Source organism: Callorhinchus milii, unplaced genomic scaffold (genome assembly GCF_018977255.1).
Source record: "Callorhinchus milii isolate IMCB2004 unplaced genomic scaffold, IMCB_Cmil_1.0 Scaffold31, whole genome shotgun sequence".
NCBI classification, from domain to species: Eukaryota; Metazoa; Chordata; class Chondrichthyes; order Chimaeriformes; family Callorhinchidae; genus Callorhinchus; species Callorhinchus milii.
Genome location: NW_024704772.1, coordinates 246,267 through 269,307, shown reverse-complemented (window position 1 = coordinate 269,307; position 23,041 = coordinate 246,267). Strand labels below are relative to the sequence as shown.

The 23,041-nt window shown below is 51.8% G+C and overlaps 3 protein-coding genes across 4 annotated transcripts; all 3 read right to left on the bottom strand.

Annotated features, from left to right (window-relative positions):
• Positions 1-42: 42 nt before the first annotated feature.
• LOC103189782 (beta-1,3-N-acetylglucosaminyltransferase lunatic fringe) lies at positions 43-7,126 on the bottom strand. 2 transcript variants are annotated; one of them, XM_007910290.2, is made up of 8 exons: positions 6,250-7,126; positions 3,792-3,840; positions 3,181-3,283; positions 2,158-2,311; positions 1,811-1,896; positions 1,171-1,336; positions 929-1,017; positions 43-678 (listed from the first exon to the last, which is right to left on the bottom strand). In XM_007910290.2, exons 1-8 carry the CDS (start codon positions 6,724-6,726, stop codon positions 627-629), a joined length of 1,176 nt encoding a protein of 391 aa, XP_007908481.1. In that variant the 5' UTR covers positions 6,727-7,126; the 3' UTR covers positions 43-626. The 2 variants fall into 2 exon arrangements, with proteins under 2 accessions (XP_007908481.1, XP_007908482.1); XM_007910291.2 differs by having other exon boundaries at positions 929-1,014.
• Positions 7,127-10,062: 2,936 nt separating this feature from the next.
• On the bottom strand, positions 10,063-12,626 carry LOC121851241 (caspase recruitment domain-containing protein 11-like). Its single transcript, XM_042344916.1, has 4 exons — positions 12,437-12,626; positions 12,211-12,326; positions 11,836-11,951; positions 10,063-11,360 (listed from the first exon to the last, which is right to left on the bottom strand). Exons 1-4 carry the CDS (start codon positions 12,624-12,626, stop codon positions 11,096-11,098), a joined length of 687 nt encoding a protein of 228 aa, XP_042200850.1. The 3' UTR covers positions 10,063-11,095.
• A 127-nt stretch (positions 12,627-12,753) lies between these two features.
• Positions 12,754-22,508, bottom strand: LOC103189790 (caspase recruitment domain-containing protein 11). The gene is made up of 16 exons (XM_042344915.1): positions 22,458-22,508; positions 20,796-21,032; positions 20,166-20,303; positions 18,824-19,155; positions 18,342-18,521; positions 17,724-17,861; positions 17,113-17,238; positions 16,648-16,845; positions 16,120-16,230; positions 15,490-15,535; positions 14,552-14,586; positions 14,188-14,306; positions 13,880-13,932; positions 13,559-13,772; positions 13,162-13,237; positions 12,754-13,038 (listed from the first exon to the last, which is right to left on the bottom strand). The coding sequence occupies exons 1-16, from the start codon at positions 22,462-22,464 to the stop codon at positions 12,754-12,756; spliced, it is 2,295 nt and encodes a 764-aa protein (XP_042200849.1). The 5' UTR covers positions 22,465-22,508.
• Between the last annotated feature and the right edge of the window lie 533 nt (positions 22,509-23,041).

The following is a 23,041-nucleotide window of genomic DNA, read 5'->3' as shown; positions in this document are numbered from 1 at the left end:
GATTAGAGCAATTCTACCTCTGATGACACCAGACTGGGTGGATGGGCCAGAGTGATTATTTATTGAGCATGAACTGGCAGGTATTACACCAAAATATGTACCAAACCTCAGCCAGTCCTAACCTCACCGGCCTGGCAAAGCCCCCAGTGCTGTACATCAGGTGTGGTTTCTCCCCAGTAAGCGTGAAGATATTTACAGTCTGTGTCAGCCTTTGCTCGCTTACTCCGCAGCCTGAGATCTCAGTAAACGGAGACCTCTGGTGGCCGGGTTGGATGTGGCTGTGAGCTAACAGCAACTCTGAGATAATGCAGGCAGAGTGGGGGCCACCATGTCAAATGTACAAGAGAGAGAGAGAAGCTTTGCATTTGGCGTTCCTTTCCTCCCCCTCACCGACCATTCAGGATTTCCCCCTCTCGATGTGGAACACACGTGATGGGCTGAATGACACTTGGTGTGCATTCTCCTCCCACCCTGAGATTTGTGCTTCGTGGCATTTGGTTAACAACCGACCGTGACACTTGACTGAAAGCCTCCAAACCCCCCACACACATACATAAAGGACAAGGTAAAGTGCCTTCTGCAGTGTAGCTGATGGTGCGGGTGCCCGGGAGGTCAAAGTATACCTTCTAGGGGCACCAGGGTGTGTCAGGGTGAAGGAGGCAGTGAATGGATTTGAATCTGTTGGGAAGAAAGGAGAAAGTCAAAATTCTGGGGGACGGAGGTGGGGGGAGGGGGGGGAGGCAAGAGGAGGGGGCTTATTTTTTCCCTCTTTCCCCTCCCCATGCCTTTCCCCACACCCCCAACCACATGCCCCTCCCAGCCATTGACAACCATTTCCTCTCTCATCATGGCTCCGCATTACTAACACTCTCGAGGGGTAGTGTAAGCAAATGCCCCCCTGCATCCTCCGCAGCGTCTCGTCTCTCACCTGGAGGGGTCCGCGCTGACTGAGAACGCTCCCTTCAGTACCACCACGTTCCTCTTGTTCTCAAGCGTCCCATAGCTCAGCGTCACCTGCTGGCAAAGGCCATGCTTCAGCTTCAATTTTAAGACTTTGCGACGTATTCTCAGAGGGTAAGAACCAGCCCCAATCCCTCCCCTCCCCAAGTCCCTGCCCCAGTCCATCCCCTGCCCCAGCCCCAATCCCCCCATGTCTAAACTGTGACGTGCCTGATTGTGAAGCTCACGGGTGGGTATGACCTGGAGCGTCTCCAGATGAGAGTGGAAGAGAGGGCTCTGTGTCAGGGTCCTGCCCACCAGCACCTCGATGATATAACCCACAGTGCAGTCATCGGGCAGTCGGATTGTCTCAGCCGTGCTCACCAAACGCCCATCCCTAGTGAGGTCAAACACAAGCCCTGCTATATTACACAACCATTGGGGATCCCAGCCTCTCCCATTTCCAGTCTGGCACAGCAGAGCTCACTGAGACCCCACTCCAATCCCCTGGGAAAGCTCGTTCACATCACATCCCAATATCAACCGGCCGACAATGCTTCCCAGGATACTGAGAGGGAGGAGGGATTACTGCAGGGAATAAAACCCATTCAGGAGGCAAAGTGAGAATTTTCCCTGTCCCTCAATCTGGCCTGGGTTAGTTTGGATTTTCTCTGCTCTCACCAGAGCCTGGTTGGGATTAGGGTTGGGGTCGGAGGGTTGGGGTCGGGGGGTTGTGGTCGGGGGGTTGGGGTCGGGAGGGTGGTGCAATGAGGCATTGGGAAGTTAATCCCAGAGTATTATTATTATTATTATCTCCCACTTTTCTGATGAGGTGCGAAGTGACCCGATGACAGACAGTGAGGTCTCTTACTTTGCCCAAGGTCTCATTTTCAGAGCGAGTGCCCGGCTGATGCAGAACCCGGCTCCACCAGTCGCAAACCAGAAGAAAACGGATCTCTATAAAACCAACAATGAGAGAAGCAATGAGAGACACTGTAATGACAAGACGCTTGTGATAGGGAGAGCAGCTCCAGCACAGAGCAGCCAGAGAGCTCCAGCACATAGCAGCTCCAGCACAGATTAGCTCCAGCACAGATTAGCTCCAGCACAAAGCAGCTCCAGTACAGAGCAGCTCCAGCACATAGCAGCTCCAGCACACAAAACAGTCAGGGGGTGTCACATCAGGATTGTCTCTCTCTCTCTCTATGTCTCTCTCACAGTTTGGTTGTCCGGTATCTTGACTGTGGCCTGGATGGGCCGGTCCAGACTGGGCTTCCCCACATAGACGTCCTGGCCGGGAGGGAACCGCGACAGCAGCTTCACCAGGGCTCGGACATTCACATAGTTATCATCATCCATGTGGCAGAACCACCTGAGGATTGGCCAGCAGAGAATGTGACAATTAGAGACAGAATATCAGTGTAGGAACACGCATCGGCACACGTACCTGAAACCCCACAGGCAACACACGCAACCACACGCGCACACGCAAGCAACCGCACATGTAATTTGACAGCACACACAAACACGCACATAACTGTACAAGCGACAGCAAATATGACCGCACACACGGCAGCACACGCGACCACGCACTCAACAGCATGAGCACATGTAACACGGCAACAGCGCACGTATCACCGTGCGGAACAGGACAACACACCCGACAGCATCAGCATATTACACAGTACATATGGCACTACACATACAAACATTTATGACAGAATGTGACTTAACACAACCCATACCTCCCCCCCACCCACTCTGATACCCACCATAACCTTCAATGAAGCCCTCCCCCAGCAAGCACATGCGACAGCACATGTGCACACAACAGCGCAAATGACATTAATCAGCGCACGCTACCCATGACAACACACGCAACAGCACCCCCAACCACACACAACAGTACACCCGACTGCACAAGCAACAGTATACCCGACTGCACACGCAACCGCATATCCGACTGCATACGCAGCAGCACATGCGATTGTACACGCGAAACACAGCAGTACACACGACAGTGCCTGTTACACACGACAGTACATGTGACACACAATAACTCATATGACACCACACAAAACAGAACTCGCCCGCCCGAAAGCACAGGCTCACAAGAAGCACATGCGTCAGCACACAGGGCAGTACACGGATAAGCACTCGGGACAGCATGCGTCAGCACACGCAGTAGCTAATACACACAAAGCAAGTTCCCCCCCCGCACCCCCAGCCACACAGATTTACTTTAGCCCTGAATCCACAAAGACGTCGTATTCCACAGCCATTTTGCAGGAGAGAGCTTGCCGGCTGTGTGCCGAGGAACAGTTGGTGTTGATTATGTGGTGGCCTGTGTGGGTGAAGGGGAACGTATCAGACATCATACGCTGACCCAAAAAAACGAGGGACAGATTCACACTCTGACCACACTCATGCTCCTTTTCCCCAAGCAACTCCTTCCTCTTTGTGCTTCCCAGCCTTTGGAACTCCACCCCAGTCCCCTTTGCCTTACTCCCTCCCTTGCCTGCTTCAAGGCACGTCTCGAGATCCTCCTTTTGACCGCACCTTTGGTCACCGAAGTCGGGTGTCATTTGTTGTTGTTGTAGGACCTTGTTGTGCGAAATGGACACTGCATTTGCCTACAAATACAGGCACTACACTATATAAAGCAAACTTAAGGCCACGTTAAAAAATTGCCAACTTCTGGACACTCTAAAATGCTACAGAAATACAGTAAATGTAGACCCCTCTGCAATTTCTCCCCCGAAATCCCTGTGAAGCATTTGAGAGGTTGGAATTCTGTCGGTGTGGTATTAATGCTAGATTATTGTTATTATTTTCCACTGCTGGGAGCTCACCTGTTCTGATGCTCAGCTCCTTGTCCTCACGATCACTGAAGATGTACGTCTGCAAACACAGGAAATGGATGAACTGCGGTTAGAGTGACACACACAAACAACACGCATACGAGCACACAAACATGCATGCGCACACTCGCACATACACACGAGAGGCACACAGTGGCACACACAAAGATGGACTCGTGCGCATACACCCAGACAATCCCGCTCAGAAATGCCCATGCAGAATAATACGCGCACACACACACGCGGCACAAACTCACACACAGTAACAGGCACAAAGGTGCGAGTGGACAAGAGAGAGTGAGAAGGAAGTTCTAGGCTATTCCTTATTCAGGATGTGTAAAGTATGTGAGAAGTACAGGGACACTTGGCCTTTCTCCCCAATGTTTGCAGGCGGCAGGAACGAGAGGCAGAGATGCCTGCCAGTCTCCTGGTTGCTAACCTCGCTATCGGGCAAACCCAATGATTACTTGGGCTTAGAGCCAGGGATGATCCTATCAGCGCTTAGCACAGCCATGTCTCAGTTACAACAAAGTCAGCCGGAAAGGTTTGGGGACACGGGGCAACAGTGCGGTGATGTCAACCAGCTAAAGCTTTGTCTCCATGTTAATCAGGAGTATCTGGGCAATTCAGGAATATTGTTGCATCATTTCATGCTCAAATCCTCTGGCGTTTCCACGGCAACGGAGTTCAAGCTTGAAGAACTGGGCCTTGTGCTGCACAGAATGATTTAATACAAAAACTCCCTCCCCGTTCCCCACATACTCCAACTCCCACCATAACCCACAATGAAGTGCTCCCCCAGCACTGAGCTGGGGAGTCAGCCTAGACTCGGACATGGAGTTGGAACCTACAAACGTCAGCTGAGAACGCCGACTGACAGACGCAGGTTGCTTGCCTGGACAGCTCACAGCCAAGCTAATGTTCCGGAGGAGTGCAGGCAGAAGGCGCTGTGTTGTCAGAGGTGCTGTCCTTTGGATGACAGGTTAAAAACAAGGTCCCATCTGTGTGCCTGTTCAGGTTGACATTAAAGATCGTACACACTGTTGTGTGGACACTAACTGCTGAATTTGTCCACAGAGAGACGGTAACTACACTTGACTTGAATTGCCTTTGTGGCATGGAAGACATTTCAAGATAAGATGATATGAAAAGTCTGTGCGGATCTCAGCAGCCCACCCTGATATCCAGCTGTTGGTTGCGCGGGCAGGAGTGGCTGGACTGCACAGCCACTTGGAAAGAGAGAAGTGGCTCAGTTGAACACACACAGGCAATAGTGAACAGGAAGCCAGGATATTTTAGGTGCCTTATGAACTTCCTGTTTCACACTGCCTGTGCATCAGGCTGCACAGAGGGGCATATTCGCTGCATTATCAATGGTCTAAGCAGACACCTGGAATGTCCCCATACACCACAAAAAGCCTGGACAGCCACAGCATACTGGAGAAACACATACATGGGAGAAACTGAGTGAAGAGCTAATGATGGTCACAAGGCTGGAGAGAACAGGAGAACAATCAGGAAGTGGTGGCATTTGATGATACAAAGCTTGTGGTTTATTTGCTGTAGCGGGAAGTTAGGACTGACATGTGGAGTTTGTAGCCAGGGTCAAACTGGTCTCTGAGCTAGGCAGAGCTGTGCATTGTGAACCAATCCCAGCACACATTGGGAATATCATCTGCCAAGGGCAGCCGCTGCAGGCTAAGAACTGGACTCTTGCCCTCTGTGAGAGCTCAGGGTAACATCCCCAAACACCACTGACATTCTTTAAATTGACATCACACATAAGAACTTGCCTAACATTGGGTTGCGTCTCAATGCATTAGTTCATCGGCACCAACTCTTCAAAGTTGTCCATTCCCCCATCTTTTGAACCCCATTGTCACTTGCAGCCTAGTCACTCTGCAAGTTTAACAAGCTGTGAGCATCAACTTGAAAGTGCGAGATGTGAGGCAGAAAATTCTCTTTGAGCAGCCTCCGAGACACCAATTTGACTGTTTAATATTCAGGCGTCTCTCTCTCTCTCTTTGCTTATTTCCTCTCCCAATAGATTTTCTCATTGTAACTTGCTTCTATTCTCCCTTCTGTTTTGAACCGCGGCCTGCTATGTGGCTGTCTTACCCCAGGCTCTTGCTGCAAACACTACAGACTATAATAAGCTGAGGTCTTCAGCCTTGAAAAGAGAAGTCTCAGAGAGGATCTTATGTAATGTGCTTAACATGATTGAGATACACAAAGGCAGCAATCCACAGACCACAAGATGAGGGGTTATTGCTGTCACACGTAGTGACTGTATTTGCAGGCAAACGCAGCGGGCAATTTGCGCACAAGGTCCTGCAAACAGCTATGCAGTGAATATCCAATTCAGAGACTGAGCCAAACTGACACCTCAACGGCATCTAAGCTCTAATCCAGGCCCCCACCCCCCTCCTCTCCTCACTGTGCTACTTACCTGCCCGGAGGCTCTTGAGATCCAGGTTTGGAGAAGTAGCTCCAGTCTGGATTTGTGGAACATATGGGTGGTTTTGACGGCAATGAAAATATCCCTGAGCTCCAGAGTGCTGAGCACGGATTGTGGTCTCTGAGGCAGGTGTTTGGTAACGTCCTGAGCAGTGCCAGCTGCCAGTTGTGAACTCCCCAAACTGTTTGGGTTCACTGCGTTGGACCTCAACGCTGGCAGCCAAACATGATCCTCTACAGGTGACACTGACTTGGGACTCTGCCCGTCTGAGTAGGCTGACAATCGGTCAGGTGTCAGCTTATGTCCACTCCGATCCTCTCGCCAGTAATGATCCAACAGGGAGACTATCAGGTAGGTGGCCACAGCCCCAGAAATGGTCAGCGAGACCTTCTTCAACAAGAAGCGCATTTTATATTTAAAACAATAGAAATAATTTCTTTTACATAAAAAAAGCTTTTGCCAAATCATCCCATGTCAAAGGAAAGAGTTCTCAATGTGCCTGGAAACACGGTCACTGTGATACAGAGAAGCTCCACCAACCCCATCCTCCATACCTTCGTAAACTCAAACCACTCGAGAAACCTTTACCACTTTTAACCACCGATAATTACACAATCTTTACTCCAGCAATCGCACTGAGGCTATTTTTTCTCTCTCTCGATTTTCAATTTCAATTTTAAGTAAATTAACTTCCAATAGAAGAGAGCCGCCAAATGAACTAGTTTTGAAGCACTAAGAAAATGATGCCTTTTCCGTTTTTCTTGCCCCCCATGCACAGCCACCTGTTGCTTCCTCCCCTCGACCTGACTTAACTCATCCGAAGTCAGTTGCACTTTCCCTCACGTCAGTCTCAGGAAACTGGGGGTGGAGTGCGGGTTAGTGGCAGCTGCCGGTTACTAATCGCGTGAGCAGACATTATACGCAGTGCGTCAGCCTATTGGAAAATACTTTGGCTTCACCACCCGCCTTCCCCCCACAAAATAGGGAATTGATTTTAACAGGGCTCAGCCTTTAAATCCCAAACCTTTCTGGTGTTTTGGATGCTGTTTACCTCATTACCCTGCATGTATAGAACACCCAAAGCAACAACAGTAATAACATTTTGCTTTTATATAGTATTCATCACACAAAGTAATGTCTCAGAGTGCTTCATCAAAATGATGCCGGATACCGAGGGTGGTAGGCACGGTCAAAGATGTTTTTTGGCAGGCTTTGAAAACCAAGAGGAAAGCCACATTTGCGCCTTCATGTCAGGAGAACGTCTCAAAGCACTTCACAAAATAAATTGTAAAGTGGAGTAAATGTGTATTTTTGTAAGCAAACCTGGCAGTCAATTTGCAAACAGCAACATCCTACAAACAGCCACGTACCCAGCAATGTTCCACCATCAGCCATGACCAAGTCAAGATCAATGGGGCAAAAGATCTTCGCTCAAACCTCTCCTGTGCTCTGGAATTAACAATCCCATACACACACGTTTCCCATAACAACACTTTTTAAGTTTGAAGTTGGGGCTCTTCAAGGCCATTCTGTGAAGTTTCCTGTGGACAATCGCTGAGCAACCGGCAAAACAGATCAGCGGAAACACTACTTCAGGGATTAAGTGGTAAATGTATGGAATAGGCTCCCATAGAGACAATCAGTGGAAGAAGAAAGTGTTGATTCTTTCACGAACAAAGGAGATAGATTCCTGTTAGGAAACAATATCTGGGGATACAATATATAGTTTGGGACACAATATGTCAAGCAACTACCAGGATGGTGGAAGGCCAACCATATGGACTTTGGTCTTCTTTTGTCTAGCAAATTCTTATGTGCTTATGTTCTAACTGGGGAAAGGTTCACCTTAACACTAATTAAAGCGCAGACACTGTTTTACTGAACACCAGACCTCACTTTACATTCCGAGTGGTTGGATGGTGTTTGTCCATGTTACTGTTGGACAAGTATGCCCCATGTGCTTTCGTGTCAACTGCTGGGTGTGTACGTGTGTCAAGGGTACATGTGGGTGTACACATGTGAACACACATTCTTTCAGGGGACCTTATAATAATAATCCTTGCATTTGATATAGCGCTTTTCACGTCGGGAGGACGTCCCAAAGCGCTTCACAGAACACACTGTAAAGTGAATTGACTGTATATTTGTGGACGAACGCGGCAGCCAATTGCGCACAGCAATGTCCCACAAACAGTCGTAGATTGAAAATGACCAATTTATTATTGTTTTTGGTTTTGGAGGATTATTATTAGGCTCTGTGTGGAGTAAGGAAACTTGCCCAAGGTTTCGCCCTCTGCCGGGGATTGAACTCAGGTCTCTCACTTGCAAAGCGAGTGCTCTAACCACTGAGCTACAGGACTCTGACCTTTACCGTGTCTGGCGTAACTCGAAGACGATACTGGCTGTACGTGACATGCTGTCCTGTCAGCCTCCTGTGGCTGAGCCTCGCCTTGTCTGAGAGAACAGTCACTGTCCATTCCCCGATCGTAGACACAGCTCAGCCAGTCTGTGTCAGCGGAGGTGTACTGACTCTCCTCACACAAACACACACACACAGGGGGAAACCAGCACTGAGAGACACAGAACGATAAAATTGTGTGAAAGAGAGAGAGAAACAGACTCAGAGTGAGTGAGTGAGTGAGTGAGTGAGGGAAAAAGAGAAAAAAAAGTGTGAAAGAGACAGATAAGAGATAGAGAAAACAGGGGGATGATTACTTCCCAGAAATAACGCAAAATCACTAAGGTTTTATAGTCAAGTGAGAATTAAACAAATTATATAATAAACACAGACACAGCGAGGGATACAGTGAGGGTTAGACACAGCGAGGGACACAGTGAGGGTCAGACAGTGAGGGACAGACACAGCGAGGGACAGACACAGCGAGGGTCAGACACAGTGAGGGTCAGACACAGCGAGGGACACAGTGAGGGTCAGACAGTGCGGGACAGACACAGTGAGGGTCAGACACAGCGAGGGACACAGTGAGGGTCGGACACAGCGAGGGACAGACACAGTGAGGGTCAGACAGTGCGGGACAGACACAGCGAGGGACAGACACAGCGAGGGTCAGACACAGTGAGGGTCAGACACAGTGAGGGTCAGACACAGTGAGGGACAGACACAGCGAGGGTCAGACACAGTGAGGGTCAGACACAGCGAGGGACACAGTGAGGGTCAGACACAGCGAGGGACACAGTGAGGGTCAGACACAGCGAGGGACAGACACAGTGAGGGTCAGACAGTGCGGGACAGACACAGCGAGGGACAGACACAGCGAGGGTCAGACACAGTGAGGGTCAGACACAGTGAGGGTCAGACACAGTGAGGGACAGACACAGCGAGGGACAGACACAGTGAGGGTCAGACACAGTGAGGGTCAGACACAGTGAGGGTCAGACACAGTGAGGGACAGACACAGTGAGGGTCAGACAGTGCGGGACAGACACAGCGAGGGTCAGACAGTGAGGGACGGACACAGTGAGGGTCAGACACAGACAGTGAGGGACAGACAGTGAGACACAGACAGTGAGGGACAGACAGTGAGGGACAGACACAGTGAGGGACAGACACAGACAGTGAGGGACAGACAGTGAGGGACAGACACAGACAGTGAGGGACAGACACAGTGACACAGTGAGGGTGAGGGACAGACACAGTGAGGGACAGACACAGACAGTGAGGGACACAGTGAGGGACGGACACAGATTGGATGACAGTTGGAAAGTGACGGTTGGGCGCGCGCGCGCGCAGAGGATGTTGGGATACTGGAGGCCAAACTGACCTCCCAAAGCGGGGGGGGGGGAGGGGGGGAGTGATACTGACATATACTCATATACTGCACAGCGAGGAGAGGATACATCGCTGTCAGAAGTAGTGACTGTATATTCATTGCAAAACACAGCAGATTCAGCCCATCCCCGTATCAGTCCGTCCCCGTATCAGTCTGACCCGCATCAGTCTGTCCCGCATCAGTCTGTCCCGCATCAGTCTGTCCCGCATCAGTCTGACCCGCATCAGTCTGTCCCGCATCAGTCTGTCCCGCATCAGTCTGTCCCGCATCAGTCTGACCCGCATCAGTCTGTCCCGTATCAGTCCGTCCCGTATCAGTCCGTCCCGTATCAGTCCGTCCCGTATCAGTCCGTCCCGTATCAGTCCGTCCCCGTATCAGTCCGTCCCGCATCAGTCTGTCCCGCATCAGTCTGACCCGCATCAGTCTGTCCCGCATCAGTCTGACCCGCATCAGTCTGTCCCGTATCAGTCCGTCCCGTATCAGTCCGTCCCGTATCAGTCCGTCCCGTATCAGTCCGTCCCGTATCAGTCCGTCCCGTATCAGTCCGTCCCCGTATCAGTCCGTCCCGCATCAGTCTGTCCCGCATCAGTCTGTCCCGCATCAGTCTGTCCCGCATCAGTCTGTCCCGCATCAGTCTGTCCCGTATCAGTCCGTCCCGTATCAGTCTGTCCCGTATCAGTCTGTCCCGCATCAGTCTGTCCCGCATCAGTCCGTCCCGTATCAGTCTGTCCCGTATCAGTCTGTCCCGTATCAGTCTGTTCCGTATCAGTCTGTCCCGTATCAGTCTGTCCCGCATCAGTCTGTTCCGTATCAGTCCGTCCCGTATCAGTCCGTCCCCGTATCAGTCTGTCCCGTATCAGTCTGTCCCGTATCAGTCTGTCCTGTATCAGTCTGTCCTGTATCAGTCCGTCCCGTATCAGTCTGTCCCGCATCAGTCTGTCCCGTATCAGTCTGTCCCGTATCAGTCCGTCCCCGTATCAGTCCGTCCCTGTATTTGTATTGCAGTATCTGCCTCAGTGTCACCGCTTTGTGCTGAACAGAGGAGCTCAGGCCCTGTGTGACACAGGCTGCTCTCTGTGCTGGTGTCCGCTCAGTAACAAGCCCTGATCCCAGCTCTGCTCCATCCACAATATCTTGCTCTGCTCCTGGGAGATGCCGTGCGTCACCACATCCACCAGCTGCTGGGGGCACGTCCAGGTGCCGGGCTCCACGGTGCGGTGTGCGTAGGGCAGCGTCCGCAGGCTCTCCTCCACACGCCGGTCACACTGCAACAACTCGTGGTCACTGGCCTCACACACCGGTGCCAGGTTCCTGCAAGAACGTCAAACAAACCCACTTAAGTCACACACGTCTCCCTCCCAGTGACCCAGTGTTTGTGGCCTGCAATGCCACACATCTCCACCTGAGGGCGCTGCAGCCATGTCTGACCTGGGAAACCCATTGACAACAACAACTTGCACTTACACAGCTGCCCTCACACCGGGCACCGTCCCGGAGCATCTAACAGTGATGGCGCACGACCCACAACGACGAGCCGGGGGTGGGGGGGGGGAGGTAGGAGGGGTGACCGTAGGCACAGTTGAAGGGGAAAGTCTTCAGGCGCGATCTGAAGATGGGGGAGGAAGGGGCAAAACGGACGGGACAACCGCTACCCCTGACCCAGAGGCGAGAGTGTGAGTGACTGAGCCAGGCTGACAGCCAGCGCGCACACACACACACACACACGCGCGCGCGCGCACGCGGGCCTGTGGATAAAAACTGTGCTTGCTATCGCTCCTCCCGTTACCTGCACTGACTGATGTTTGCCTCGGTGACTTTGATGTGGAGAACGATGGGGTAAATGCCCTCAGTAACCAGCGCAGAGGCTGAGAGCAGCTCCATGTCCAGCACGCAGTGCTTGTTCTGTGAAGGGAAGGAATGCGTGAGGAGACCAGGGCAAGGAGACCTCCTCCCTCACCCCCATCCCACACACACACACACACACACACATCTCAGTCCAATTGGCTGCCGTGTTTCGCCTACAAAATACACTCAATTCACTTTGCAGTGTATCCTATGAGACGTCTCGTAGACATAAGACATTATATCCAATGCAAGAATTATTATTATTATGAACACATTCCCTCAGTCTGGTATACACAGTCTCTGATATACACAATACCTTGGCAGCCATCTCCTCAATGGCCCTGAATGAGATGTATTCACTCTTGTCCTGACCTGGGATTTTCCGCAAACAGAATCCGCTTTTCCTCTTTGATTCATCGTCGCTGACAACTTCTGCAATGACAACAAGTATTTATACAGCGCCTTCACGCGAGGCTGTGTCTCCGAGTGCTCAGAGAGGGGGTAGCTGGAATATGGGGCAAACTGGAGAAATTTCCTCCTACCTGGGCTGAGAGGATGGAATGGGGATGGCAGCCTCTGTGTCAGGGCTCCGGCCAACATGGGGGGCAGCAGGAGCACAGGGCGGGGGCGCCGAACAGAAATAGGCTGAACCACAGTGTACGGACACAGAGCCACAGTGTTCTCTGGGGAACAAGCACACAACTTCATCAGCTCCTGTCGCTTACACAGCATCTCTCATCTACCCTCTTACACAGTGTCTCCCTTCTAACCCCTTATATACCCCCTGTAACCCCTTATATACCCCCTCTAACCCCTTGTATACCCCATCTAACCCCTTACACACCTTCCCTCTAACCCCTCACACAGCCTCTAACCTCTGGACACACTGGAGCTCCAGTCGCAAGGAGCTGAGACCCTGACATCGGACGTACTCACTTTCACAACAAACAAAAGGTGTTGTCCAGGGATGGGCACTGGCTGTATCCTGGGCTGGGATGAGGGGGTCTGTAGTCCGGGGTCTGCTGGGGGTGTCAGTGCAGAGTGGGGTGGGGGTGTCTGGATCCTGGGGTGGGGGGTAGATGCTTTGTACGCTCCTAATACGGTTCAGGCTCCTTGGCTTCATCACAACGTCACTCCTTAAACCCTTGAATGAAGAAAAGAGACTGAGATCAGAGCTGTGAGGACACACAATGAGATGAGGACACAGTGAGATGAGGACACAGTGAGAATGAGAGGCTGAGAGCCCCAGTCACACCCTGGGACGTACCTGTTTCTGGGTTCTCTCACAGGGACACTGGCAGCTCACAGCAGGGCTGCTGTTGGCCTGTAGGAGGCGGCACGCTCTGAAAGAGAGGTTACCAGAGAAAGACTGAGGTCACTGTGATGAGCTATTACAATTGCTGATAAATGTAGTGACTGTTTTAATAAGCGCGTAAGAGATGAACTATCAACTTATCTGGAGGACAGAACCTACAATGTCCCCGTGGTCTGCTGCCTGTATCTCTGTCTCTCTGCTGTGTCTGTTTGTGTGTCTGTGCTGTGTCTCTGTGCTGTACCTGTGGTAGCCTGGCACGGTGACCTGCTGGAGGTCGTCTCTGAACTGTATGAGCTGTATGTATGTGTATGTCTATGCTGTGTGTGTGCTGTGTGCGTCTGTGCTGTACCTGTGGTAGCCTGGCACGGTGACCTGCTGGAGGTCCTCTTTCGTGTGGGGGTTGATCCGGGCACACCTCCAGTCACTGTCCAGGGGCAACTCTATGTCCAGCACTTGAAGGATCTCCCCACGTTCCACCTGCAGAGAGCAGCCGTCCAGCTGGCCTTGCACACTCACATTGACCCGGATATACACAGCACGACTCACTGCCAGCTCCCGCACACCTACACGCCAACCCAATAACAGCATCAAGCTCACACACTCACACACTCTCGCACTCATACTGAGACTTTCCTGACACACTCGGGATTGAGTGAATAGGAGCACGTACCTGTGCTGGGCTCCAGGATGTCCATCGTGCTGGCTAGCGAGAGGCTTGCGAGGCTAGTTGGAGACAGAGAGAAAGAGAGAGAGAGAGAGAGAGAAGGGTAAGCTAGCCAGGGCTGGAGGAGCATTCCTTTGGGTATTCAGGCTGGACACTGTGATGGGAGAATAGTCAGGGATTTGGACCCGAGCTGCGGGTTTGGATCAGGAAGGGTGGAGGGCAGGGAGGGTGGGAGTAGGAGAGTGACCGAAGCTGTGGTGGAAGAGTAGGGTCTTGAGACGGGCATTCCAGATGGTGAGAACACAGCTCATTACCTCCCAATCGGATCATCTTCCTTGTTGCGAAGGATCAAAGACCCCTGAGAAGGCGGGAATGGCAAGATGGAAAACCTATTGATGTCTCCCTCTGATTCCATGTCCACCGAGGCAACCATCTAAAGACAGAACCAGATCACGCTCATGAGGAGCAGGAGACAGACAGCCAGACGTAGGCGATGAACAACAGTTTGTATTTACACACGGCCTCACACGGAGTAACACACGCAGCGCGTCACAGTGGCGGAGACGGTACAGTACAAGCTCTGGCCAGCACACTGCAGAGGTCAACAACAACCAATGGCATATTTATACAGCGCTTTTCATGTTGGAAGATCAAGTCTTAGATCAGACACAGACTTACCGCTGGGCGGCAAAGCTCTGTACATTTCTCATCTCCTGTAGAACAAAATGGGACATGATGTGGGGGAGTTTGGCAGCACAACAACAACTTGTATTTACCCTGAGCCCGTCATGCAGCGTATCATCCCAGTACTGCCAACCTCTGCTCACTGCCCCACACACAGCAACCTCTGACCTGCCACAGACTGCTTATTATTACTATTACTGTTGATAATGTGGAGTCCTGTAGCGTAGTGGTTAGAGTACCGGCGCGCAAGCGATTCCCGGGCAGAGCCAAATGCTGGCAAGTTTTCTTTCTCCACACGCCTCTTTTACCTAGCAGTAAGTAGGAACCCGGTTGTTAGTTGATTGGCACATCCCTTTCCAGGGTAATAATCCCTTCATAGAATCATAGAATCGTACAGCACAAAAAGAGGCCATTCGGCCCATCGAGTCTGTGGCGGCTCTTTGAATAGAGCAATGTAATGTCAATCCCACTCCCCGGCCCTTTCCCCATAACCCGCAAACCCGTCCTCCTCAAATACCCGTCCACTGCGTTTTTAAAAGTAGTTATCGAATCGGCCTCCACCGCCCTTTCAGGCAAATAAATAAATAATAATATGGTCACTCAATCTACGGCTATTTCTGGGGCATTGCTGTGCGCAATTGGCTGTGTAATTGGCTGTGCTTCTCACCAACATCCACCAAAATATACAGTTACTACACTTCAGTATATTCTATGAAGCGCTTTGAGACGTCTTGACGTCTTTGTATCAGATGCGAGGATTATTATTGTTATTATTAATATTGTCATAATTAACAACAAAAACAACAGCCTGCATTTGTACCCTTCACGTGGGGTAGAGTCCCGAAGCAGTTAGTATTGTGTATATTATTGATAATTTTATTGTTTTTCAGAATGTGCTGCCACGTCACCTCTCTCTCCTGACAGACACTCACCTATCGCTCGGAGCTCGCTGACCTTGATGGGAGACGAGGAACTTCTCTAGAAAACAAACCGTCATCATTTTACACTGAGAATAAATCTATATCTGTTTCCTCTCAGACATCCCTCTCCTCCTGTCACTGTGGTGTAGGAGCTACGAAAAACAATACATGACATTTACACAACGCCTTCCACGTCAGGAGGACGGCCTGAGGCGCTGGACAGTGAGGGATTTGGATCCAAGCTGAGGTTTGGGATCAGGAGGGGTAAAGGGCAGGGAGGGTGGGGGTAGAGGGTGACCAAAGGCGCAGTCGAAGAGGGTCAAGACATGGCTTGAAAGAGTCAAGGGAGGGGGTTGACGGAGGGACTGTGGGATGAATTCCAGACGGTGGGGGCCGAGAAGCTAAAGGATTATTATTATATATTTAACAAGACAACAGCTTGTGTTTACACAGCTTCCTTCACGTGGGACAGGGTTTCAAGAGAACGGACAGTGTTGGGGTCGGAGGCCAAGATGGGAGGGAGAGGTGGAGATGACCATAGGTCGAAGAGGTAGATCTTCAGTTGGGAATCAGCACATTGGAGTCCTACTGTCAGGGTCAGTGCAGTGATTGTATTGTGCAGTCAGGCCCACAGTCACACACCTTTACACAATTTCTTCTCCTGAGGTTTGGGGAGAAAGATGTCTCTTTTTCGACTTTCTTGTTTCCATCCCCTCTGTAACCAACGGAAACTAAACTGCTGTCCAAAAAATCCTGAGATTAGAAAAAAATCAACAGCAACTGAGCTGAGATTAGCACCTGTCACCTGCAGATACAACTCAACTCCAGCCCCAGCCCAAATCAACTCAACTCGCCCCAGCCCAACTCAACCCCAGCCCAACTCAACTCAACCCCAGGCCAACTCAACCCCAGCCCAACTCAACTCAACCCCAGGCCAACTCAACTCAACCCCAGCCCACCTCAACCCCAGCCCAACTCAACTCAACTCCAGGCCAACTCAACCCCAGCCCAATTCAACCCCAGCCCAACTCAACTCAACCCCAGGCCAACTCAACCCCAGCCCAACCCAACTCAACTCCAGCCCAACTCAACACCAGCCCATTCCAAACCCAGACAAATGCCTTGACTCCAGGACCCTAGCCCCTATTGGGAGAAGCAGACATTATTTACTGTCAGGTCCAGCGAGTGTCCGGTGGGGAGTGAGCATTTGATACCCTGACGGTCACTGCTCTTCCCGTCCCTGTCTGTCATCTGTGTTTCCAGCCTGTCCAGCCGCTCCTGCAGTGCCCAGTTCTGCCGCCAGTGCTCGTCTCTCGCCAGCAGGCTCTGCACATAGGAAGCCTGAGCCTCGTTCCGAGCTTTAAACGCCTGTTACAAACATACAGACAGGAGACACAGCAATTTACACAGTCTGTTACACAACAAGAACACAGCGCCCCTCGTGCAAGGTAGCGTCCCAGAGTGCGGAGTATGATGCCGAGCCGGGGGAGGTGACCATAAGCACGAAGAGGAAGGTCTTCAGGCGCAACCTGAAGATGGGGGAAGGAAGGGTATTTCAGAGTTACACACACAAACAAGAGACACAGTGCACTGAGTGTCTGTGTGAAGGTTCTGTACTGAGAGCCTCACTCTCACCTGATCGCGCTCCTTCTCCACCTCCTCCAGCTGCTGACAGACGACGGTGACCCTGCGCTTGTTCAGCTCACATTGAGCCGCCATCTGCGAGCATCTCAGCTCCAACCCCAGCTTCTCTCTCAGGTACTGGGGACACAGGATGGTTGTCAGTAACCAACTGGTAATCAGCTAGTAACCATAGCTCCAGCCCCTCACTCAGTGAGCCAGCTACTGCTCACCACCCTCCTCATCTGTCACTAACTTGTCCAGGTCTCAGACTGTGTTGGGGGTTTGGAGGAGCGCGGCATTGTCAGAGTCGCTCTCCCTGTCCGAGTTACATTCAGGCAGATGTTAAAAGATCCTGCAGTGCTGTTGGAAAAGAGCAGGGAGTTTCTCTCTCTCTCTTCTCGGTGTCCTGGACGACAATCACTTATTGCCACATCAAATGGGCTGGGGGGCGTTCAGTTCGCCTACAAAACACACAGTCACTACACGTTAGAGTGACTGCCTATGAAGCGCTGTGAGAGATTGGGATGAGATGTGAGGATTGTGGTTACTAACAGAGTGGGTGTTGCTGGGGGGTGAGGGTGGGCTGAGTGGGGGTGTGAGCGAGGGGTTGAGGGGGGGCTGACCTGATCTCGCTGTTGCTCAGTCTCGTGGAGGCATTGACTGATGCTCAGGTTCCTCTGCACCAGCTCCTGTCTGTCCTCCAGGGCCTCCCTACGATCCTGATCCAGCAGGTCCAGCAGCACAGCCTCACTGCTCGGGGCCTGTCCACCACACAACACAACACACAGCAATCAGGACAAACACCTACTGGGGCTCAGTCACTCACACGCTCATCTCTTCCCCAACCCACAAACTCACACAAACTCACTTCACACTCACCATTCAGGCTGATGCCCCAGCGCAGAGTTGGCACCAGGTAATGTCCTTGAGATGAGGCACTAAACCCAGCTACCTGAGGCGAGAGCGAGTTTGAGGCTGTGTTTGTCGGTGTGTAACTAGCGCTGCCCAGACCTACCCGATGGGAGGTGGGGTACTTGTGTGTGGGGTGGGGGGTAACCTGTGTGTGTGTGTGTGGGGGGGGGGTACCTGTGTATGGGGGGCGTACCTGTGTGGAGGGGGGGTACCTGTGTGAGGGAGGTTGGTAGTTGTGTGGAGGGGGGGGTACCTGTGTGTGGGGGGGTACCTGTGTATGGGGGGGTACCTGTGTGAGGGAGGTGGGTAGTTGTGTGGAGGGGAGGTACCTGCAGGAGGACCTGCTGTTTCTGGATCCTGGCCCTGAGCTGGCTGTTCTCCTGCTGGAGCTCACTGAGCCGCTGCCCACTGCACAGGTCCTGCATGTCCCTGCGCAGCCTCGTGCTGCATCTTCGAGCCAGTGAGCACTCCTCCTCCATCCCCGTCAGCTGGCAATGCAGCCTCCCCATCTACAGCGCCCAGACACAGAGACACAGAGAGACTGAGCCAGAGACAGCACAGACAGACAGACAGACAGACAGACAGACAGACAGACAGACAGACAGACAGACAGACAAAGACAGACAGACAGACAGACAGACAGACAGACAGACAGACAGACAGACAGACAGACAGACAGACAGACAGACAGACAGACAGACAGACAGACAGACAGACAGACAGACAGACAGACAGGGACCCAGAGACACACAGAGACAGAGGGTGAGAGACACAGACCCAGACACACAGAGACAGAGCCTGAGCCTCTCACCCCGAGCTGCAGCTCCCGAGCCTTCAGCACAGCGATGTTCTTCTCCTGTGTGAGCTGAGCGTAGCGCATGGCGAGCAGGTAGTTGTCGTCGCGGAGTTGGCTGAGTTGGCTGCTGTGAGACTGGCACTGCTTCCGCAGGCTGGCGAAGTGCTGCTGGACACTGCCCAGCTCCTGGGTCACGAGGCTGAGCTGTTGGCTGCTGGTGCTCAGTTTGTGAACCTCAGCCTCGCGCTCCTTCAGCTGCTTCTGTAGGTTCAGCACCTCGGTCATCAGGAAGTGGGTCAGGCCTTCAGGTCCCTCCTCAACTGGTAGACACACACACACACAGCGTTAGCATTGGGTCAACAGTAACCTGTACACACTCACACACACACACTCACTCACACACACACTCACTCACACAGTGTTAGCATTGGACAACAGTAACCTGTACACACTCACACACACACACTCACTCACACACACACATTCACTCACACACACTCACTCACACACACACATTCACTCACACACACTCACTCACACTCACACACAGCGTTAGCATTGGGCCAACGGTAACCTGTACACATTCACACACTCACTCACACAAACACACACACACTCACTCACACTCACACAGCATTAGCATTGGGTCAACAGTAACCTGTACATACTCTCACACACACACACACTCACTCACACTCACACAGTGTTAGCATTGGACAACAGTAAACTGTACACACTCACACACACACTCACTCACTCACACAAACATACAATCACTCACACTCACACACAATGTTAGCATTGGGAAAACAGTAACATGTACACACTCTCACACTCACTCACACACACTCACTCATACTCACACAGTGTTAGCATTGGGACAACAGTAACCTGTACACACTCAAACGCTCACTCACTCACACGCTCACTCACACTCACTCACACACACACGCTCACTCATACACTCACACCCACCCACCCACCCACCCATTCACTCACTCCCTCACTCACTCACTCACTCACTCATTCACTCACTCATTCACTCACTCACACCCACACACACTTACTCACACACACTTACTCACACCCACACATACTCACTCACACATACACACTCACACACACTCAGATACACACACTCACAGACGCACTCACATTCACACACGGACTCATACACACACACACGCACTCACTCACACGCAGTCACATTGACACACTCAGTCACACACGCATGCATTCACACACAGACACACACACACACGTGAGGCTGGTTGTGTTTGGCTGAGCTGGCATTTCCTGGTGTGACCCTGGTACGGTGCCGGTACGGAAGTTAACCCCGCGAGTGCCAGTGACTCACCGACCAGCACGGAACAACGGCGTGTGGGCTCCTCCCCGGTGAGCAGCCGGTAAAGCTCAGCATAATACAGCTCCAGGCTCTCCAGGAAAGCCTCGTAACCACGGCTCCCCCGGCACCTCAGCATGTCCAGCAACCGGCCTGTGGGGTACATCTGGTTACACCCCAACTCTCAGCTCACAGGCCTCAACCCCAGCCCTACCGACCCCAACTCCAACATTAACCTTAACCCCCAAAGTCTCAGCATGTCCAGCAGCTGACCTGGGGGGCAAGGACTCATTACATCACAACTCTCAGCTCACAGCCCCCATCAACCCCAACCACAGCCCCAGCTCCCAGTGCGGGCGGGTGGGCGCAACTGAGGTCAGACAGACAGAGATGTATACAGGTGGGCAGAAGAGATGCTGGAGAGAGGGGGGCGCAGAGGGAAGGGCAGGCAGGTAGGTAGAAGGGGACGGGAGAAATACTGGGGTAGAGGAGAGCAGGTGGATGGATGGGTGGGCAGATGGGGGTCGGGTGGGGCTATGGGGGAAGAGGCAGCGGACAGGAGGAAGGCAGGAGGATGGGTGGAGAGTGAGGAAAAGGGATGGATGAGGGAGGGACAGAGCAATGTACGCTAAAGGAGGCACTGACTTGCACGGCCCTTGCGGGAGGTGAGTTGCCGGGAGTTGAGCACCTCATCCTCGTCCTCCTCATCCAGGACCTTGCACTGCCTGAGGTAGGCTGTCAGCTTGGCCGGGTTGATGGAGCGGGTCAGCACATTGCGCTTACTCTCCACCTCGTCCCACAGCCTCTCCCCCCGCTCGGCCTCGCTCTCCAGCTCCAGCCCTGTTCCCTGTACAGCCTCGACTCCCGTCCACTCTCCAGCACCTGTAACAAACAGTCCGCCTAACAACAACAACTTGCACTTATACAGCTCCGCTCACACAGGGTAGCATCCCAGAGCGCTCGAATCAACACTCAGCCCTTCTGGAACTTTCCCCTCTCCCACCCACCCAACTCCACATCAGCCAGACGCTCCCCCGCTTCATCTATGCCAAGTCAACAACAACAACAACAACCACTCGCTGTTACACAGTGATGTCGCGCACACTCGTGTGCAATGCCAGGATTCTCCAGCTCCACAAGCTCCATCAAGCACCCTGGGATGTTGCCCTGCGTGTGGGGACGCTGTGAAAATCCAAGTTGTTGTTGTTGATTTTTGCATTTCACCCACAAATATGCAGTCAATTCACTTTACAGTGTATCCTGTGCAGCACTTTGAAACGTCTCAAAGACGTGATAAGGTGCTATATCAAAGGCAAAGATTATTATTATTATTATTTGATTCACAGCATTGGCTCCCGCATTGTGAGCAGCTCACAGTAAATCCATCACTGTTAATGTGAAGGTAATATGGAGCTCTGCGATGCCATTTCCCAGCTTGTATTGAGATACATACCAGTATTTACTCGCTAAATACTTCTCATAATTTCTATGCTCCTCCCTTTAACCATCTGATTTCGAGCCGAGCACTTTACAGATGTGCTCACTACCCTCTGCACTATAATGATAATAATAATAATAATAATCCTAGCACTGACTTATTTTTTTCAAACACAGTCTGCAATTCCCAAGTTAGTGACAGTGAAGGCCTGTAGCTCAGTGGTTAGAGCCCTCGCCTCGCAAGCGAGAGACCTGGGTTTGATTCCCGGGTTGGCAGAGCAACACATCGGGCAAGTTTCCTTACTCCACACACATGCCTCTGTTTACCCAGCAGTAAGTAGGAACCCAGTCATTAGTCAATTGGCAGATCGCTTTCTGGGGATAATAATCCCTTAAAAACATAATGGTCACTCAATCTATAACTGTTTGTGGGACGCTGCTGTGCACAATTGGCTGCCGTGTTTCACCCACAATATACAGTCAATTCACTCTACAGTATATTCTGTGAAGCTCTTTGAGGCATCTTGAAGACACGATAAAGCTCTATACCAAATTATTTATTATGGATGTGCTCACTCCCCTCCCCACACTGAGACAGCTCACCTCTGGGTTGGTGTGAGAGCGAGTCTACATGAGCTGTTAGTCTGCAAACAAGCCCCAAGGTCCCGCAGAGAGAGAGAGGTGGGTGGGGAGAGGAGAACAAACAGCACTCCTCACCTGACACAAAGCCTCACCTCACAACCTCTACCTCCCTCTAAGCACTGTGACTACACTTCAGTGTCCCACTTCCCGCCGTGATCGGACGCAGGGAACTATCTCTGGAGTTTTACTTTTAACATTGTAAATAAAATAAGCCATTCGCTCACTCACAGTTCATGCTGTGGCCTCGGGCCCTCTGCTTCTCTGTGTCTCTGTCTCTGCTCACAGAGAGCAGGGCTCCCAGGACTGGTATGGGGGGGCCGGGAGAGGTGTGAGTCAGGTATCAGCACCGATTGCCACAGCCTTTCACCTTTCCCCCCGTGTGTGAGAGAGAAAGAGAGACATTCCTGAGCTCAGGAAAGCCTGCCCAGACCAGCCCCCATGCATCCCACTGTCTGTGAGCTGAGCTGTTCAGGTGCTGACGTGCTCTCCTCAGTATGTTTACTCACTTACCTCAGCTCATTCATTGAAGGTCTATCACTATCTTTGCCCTTCCTATCCATTGTGTTAGCGACCGATAGGTAAAGACACACCTGCCTCTTCCTGCAATACACAAAAACTCAACCCCTATCAGCACTGAATGCACAAAGCATGTAAACATCATTATCAATATATAATGTTCGCCCGAACAGGCAGACAGGAACTCAGAATCTCCAATCTCGTGTCTGTGCTGGTGCTCAGTCCCCCTCACACTGGAGTTCTCTACTCTAATCCCATTCCCTGCTCTCTCTCCTCACCAGCTGAAGAAGAGCAAT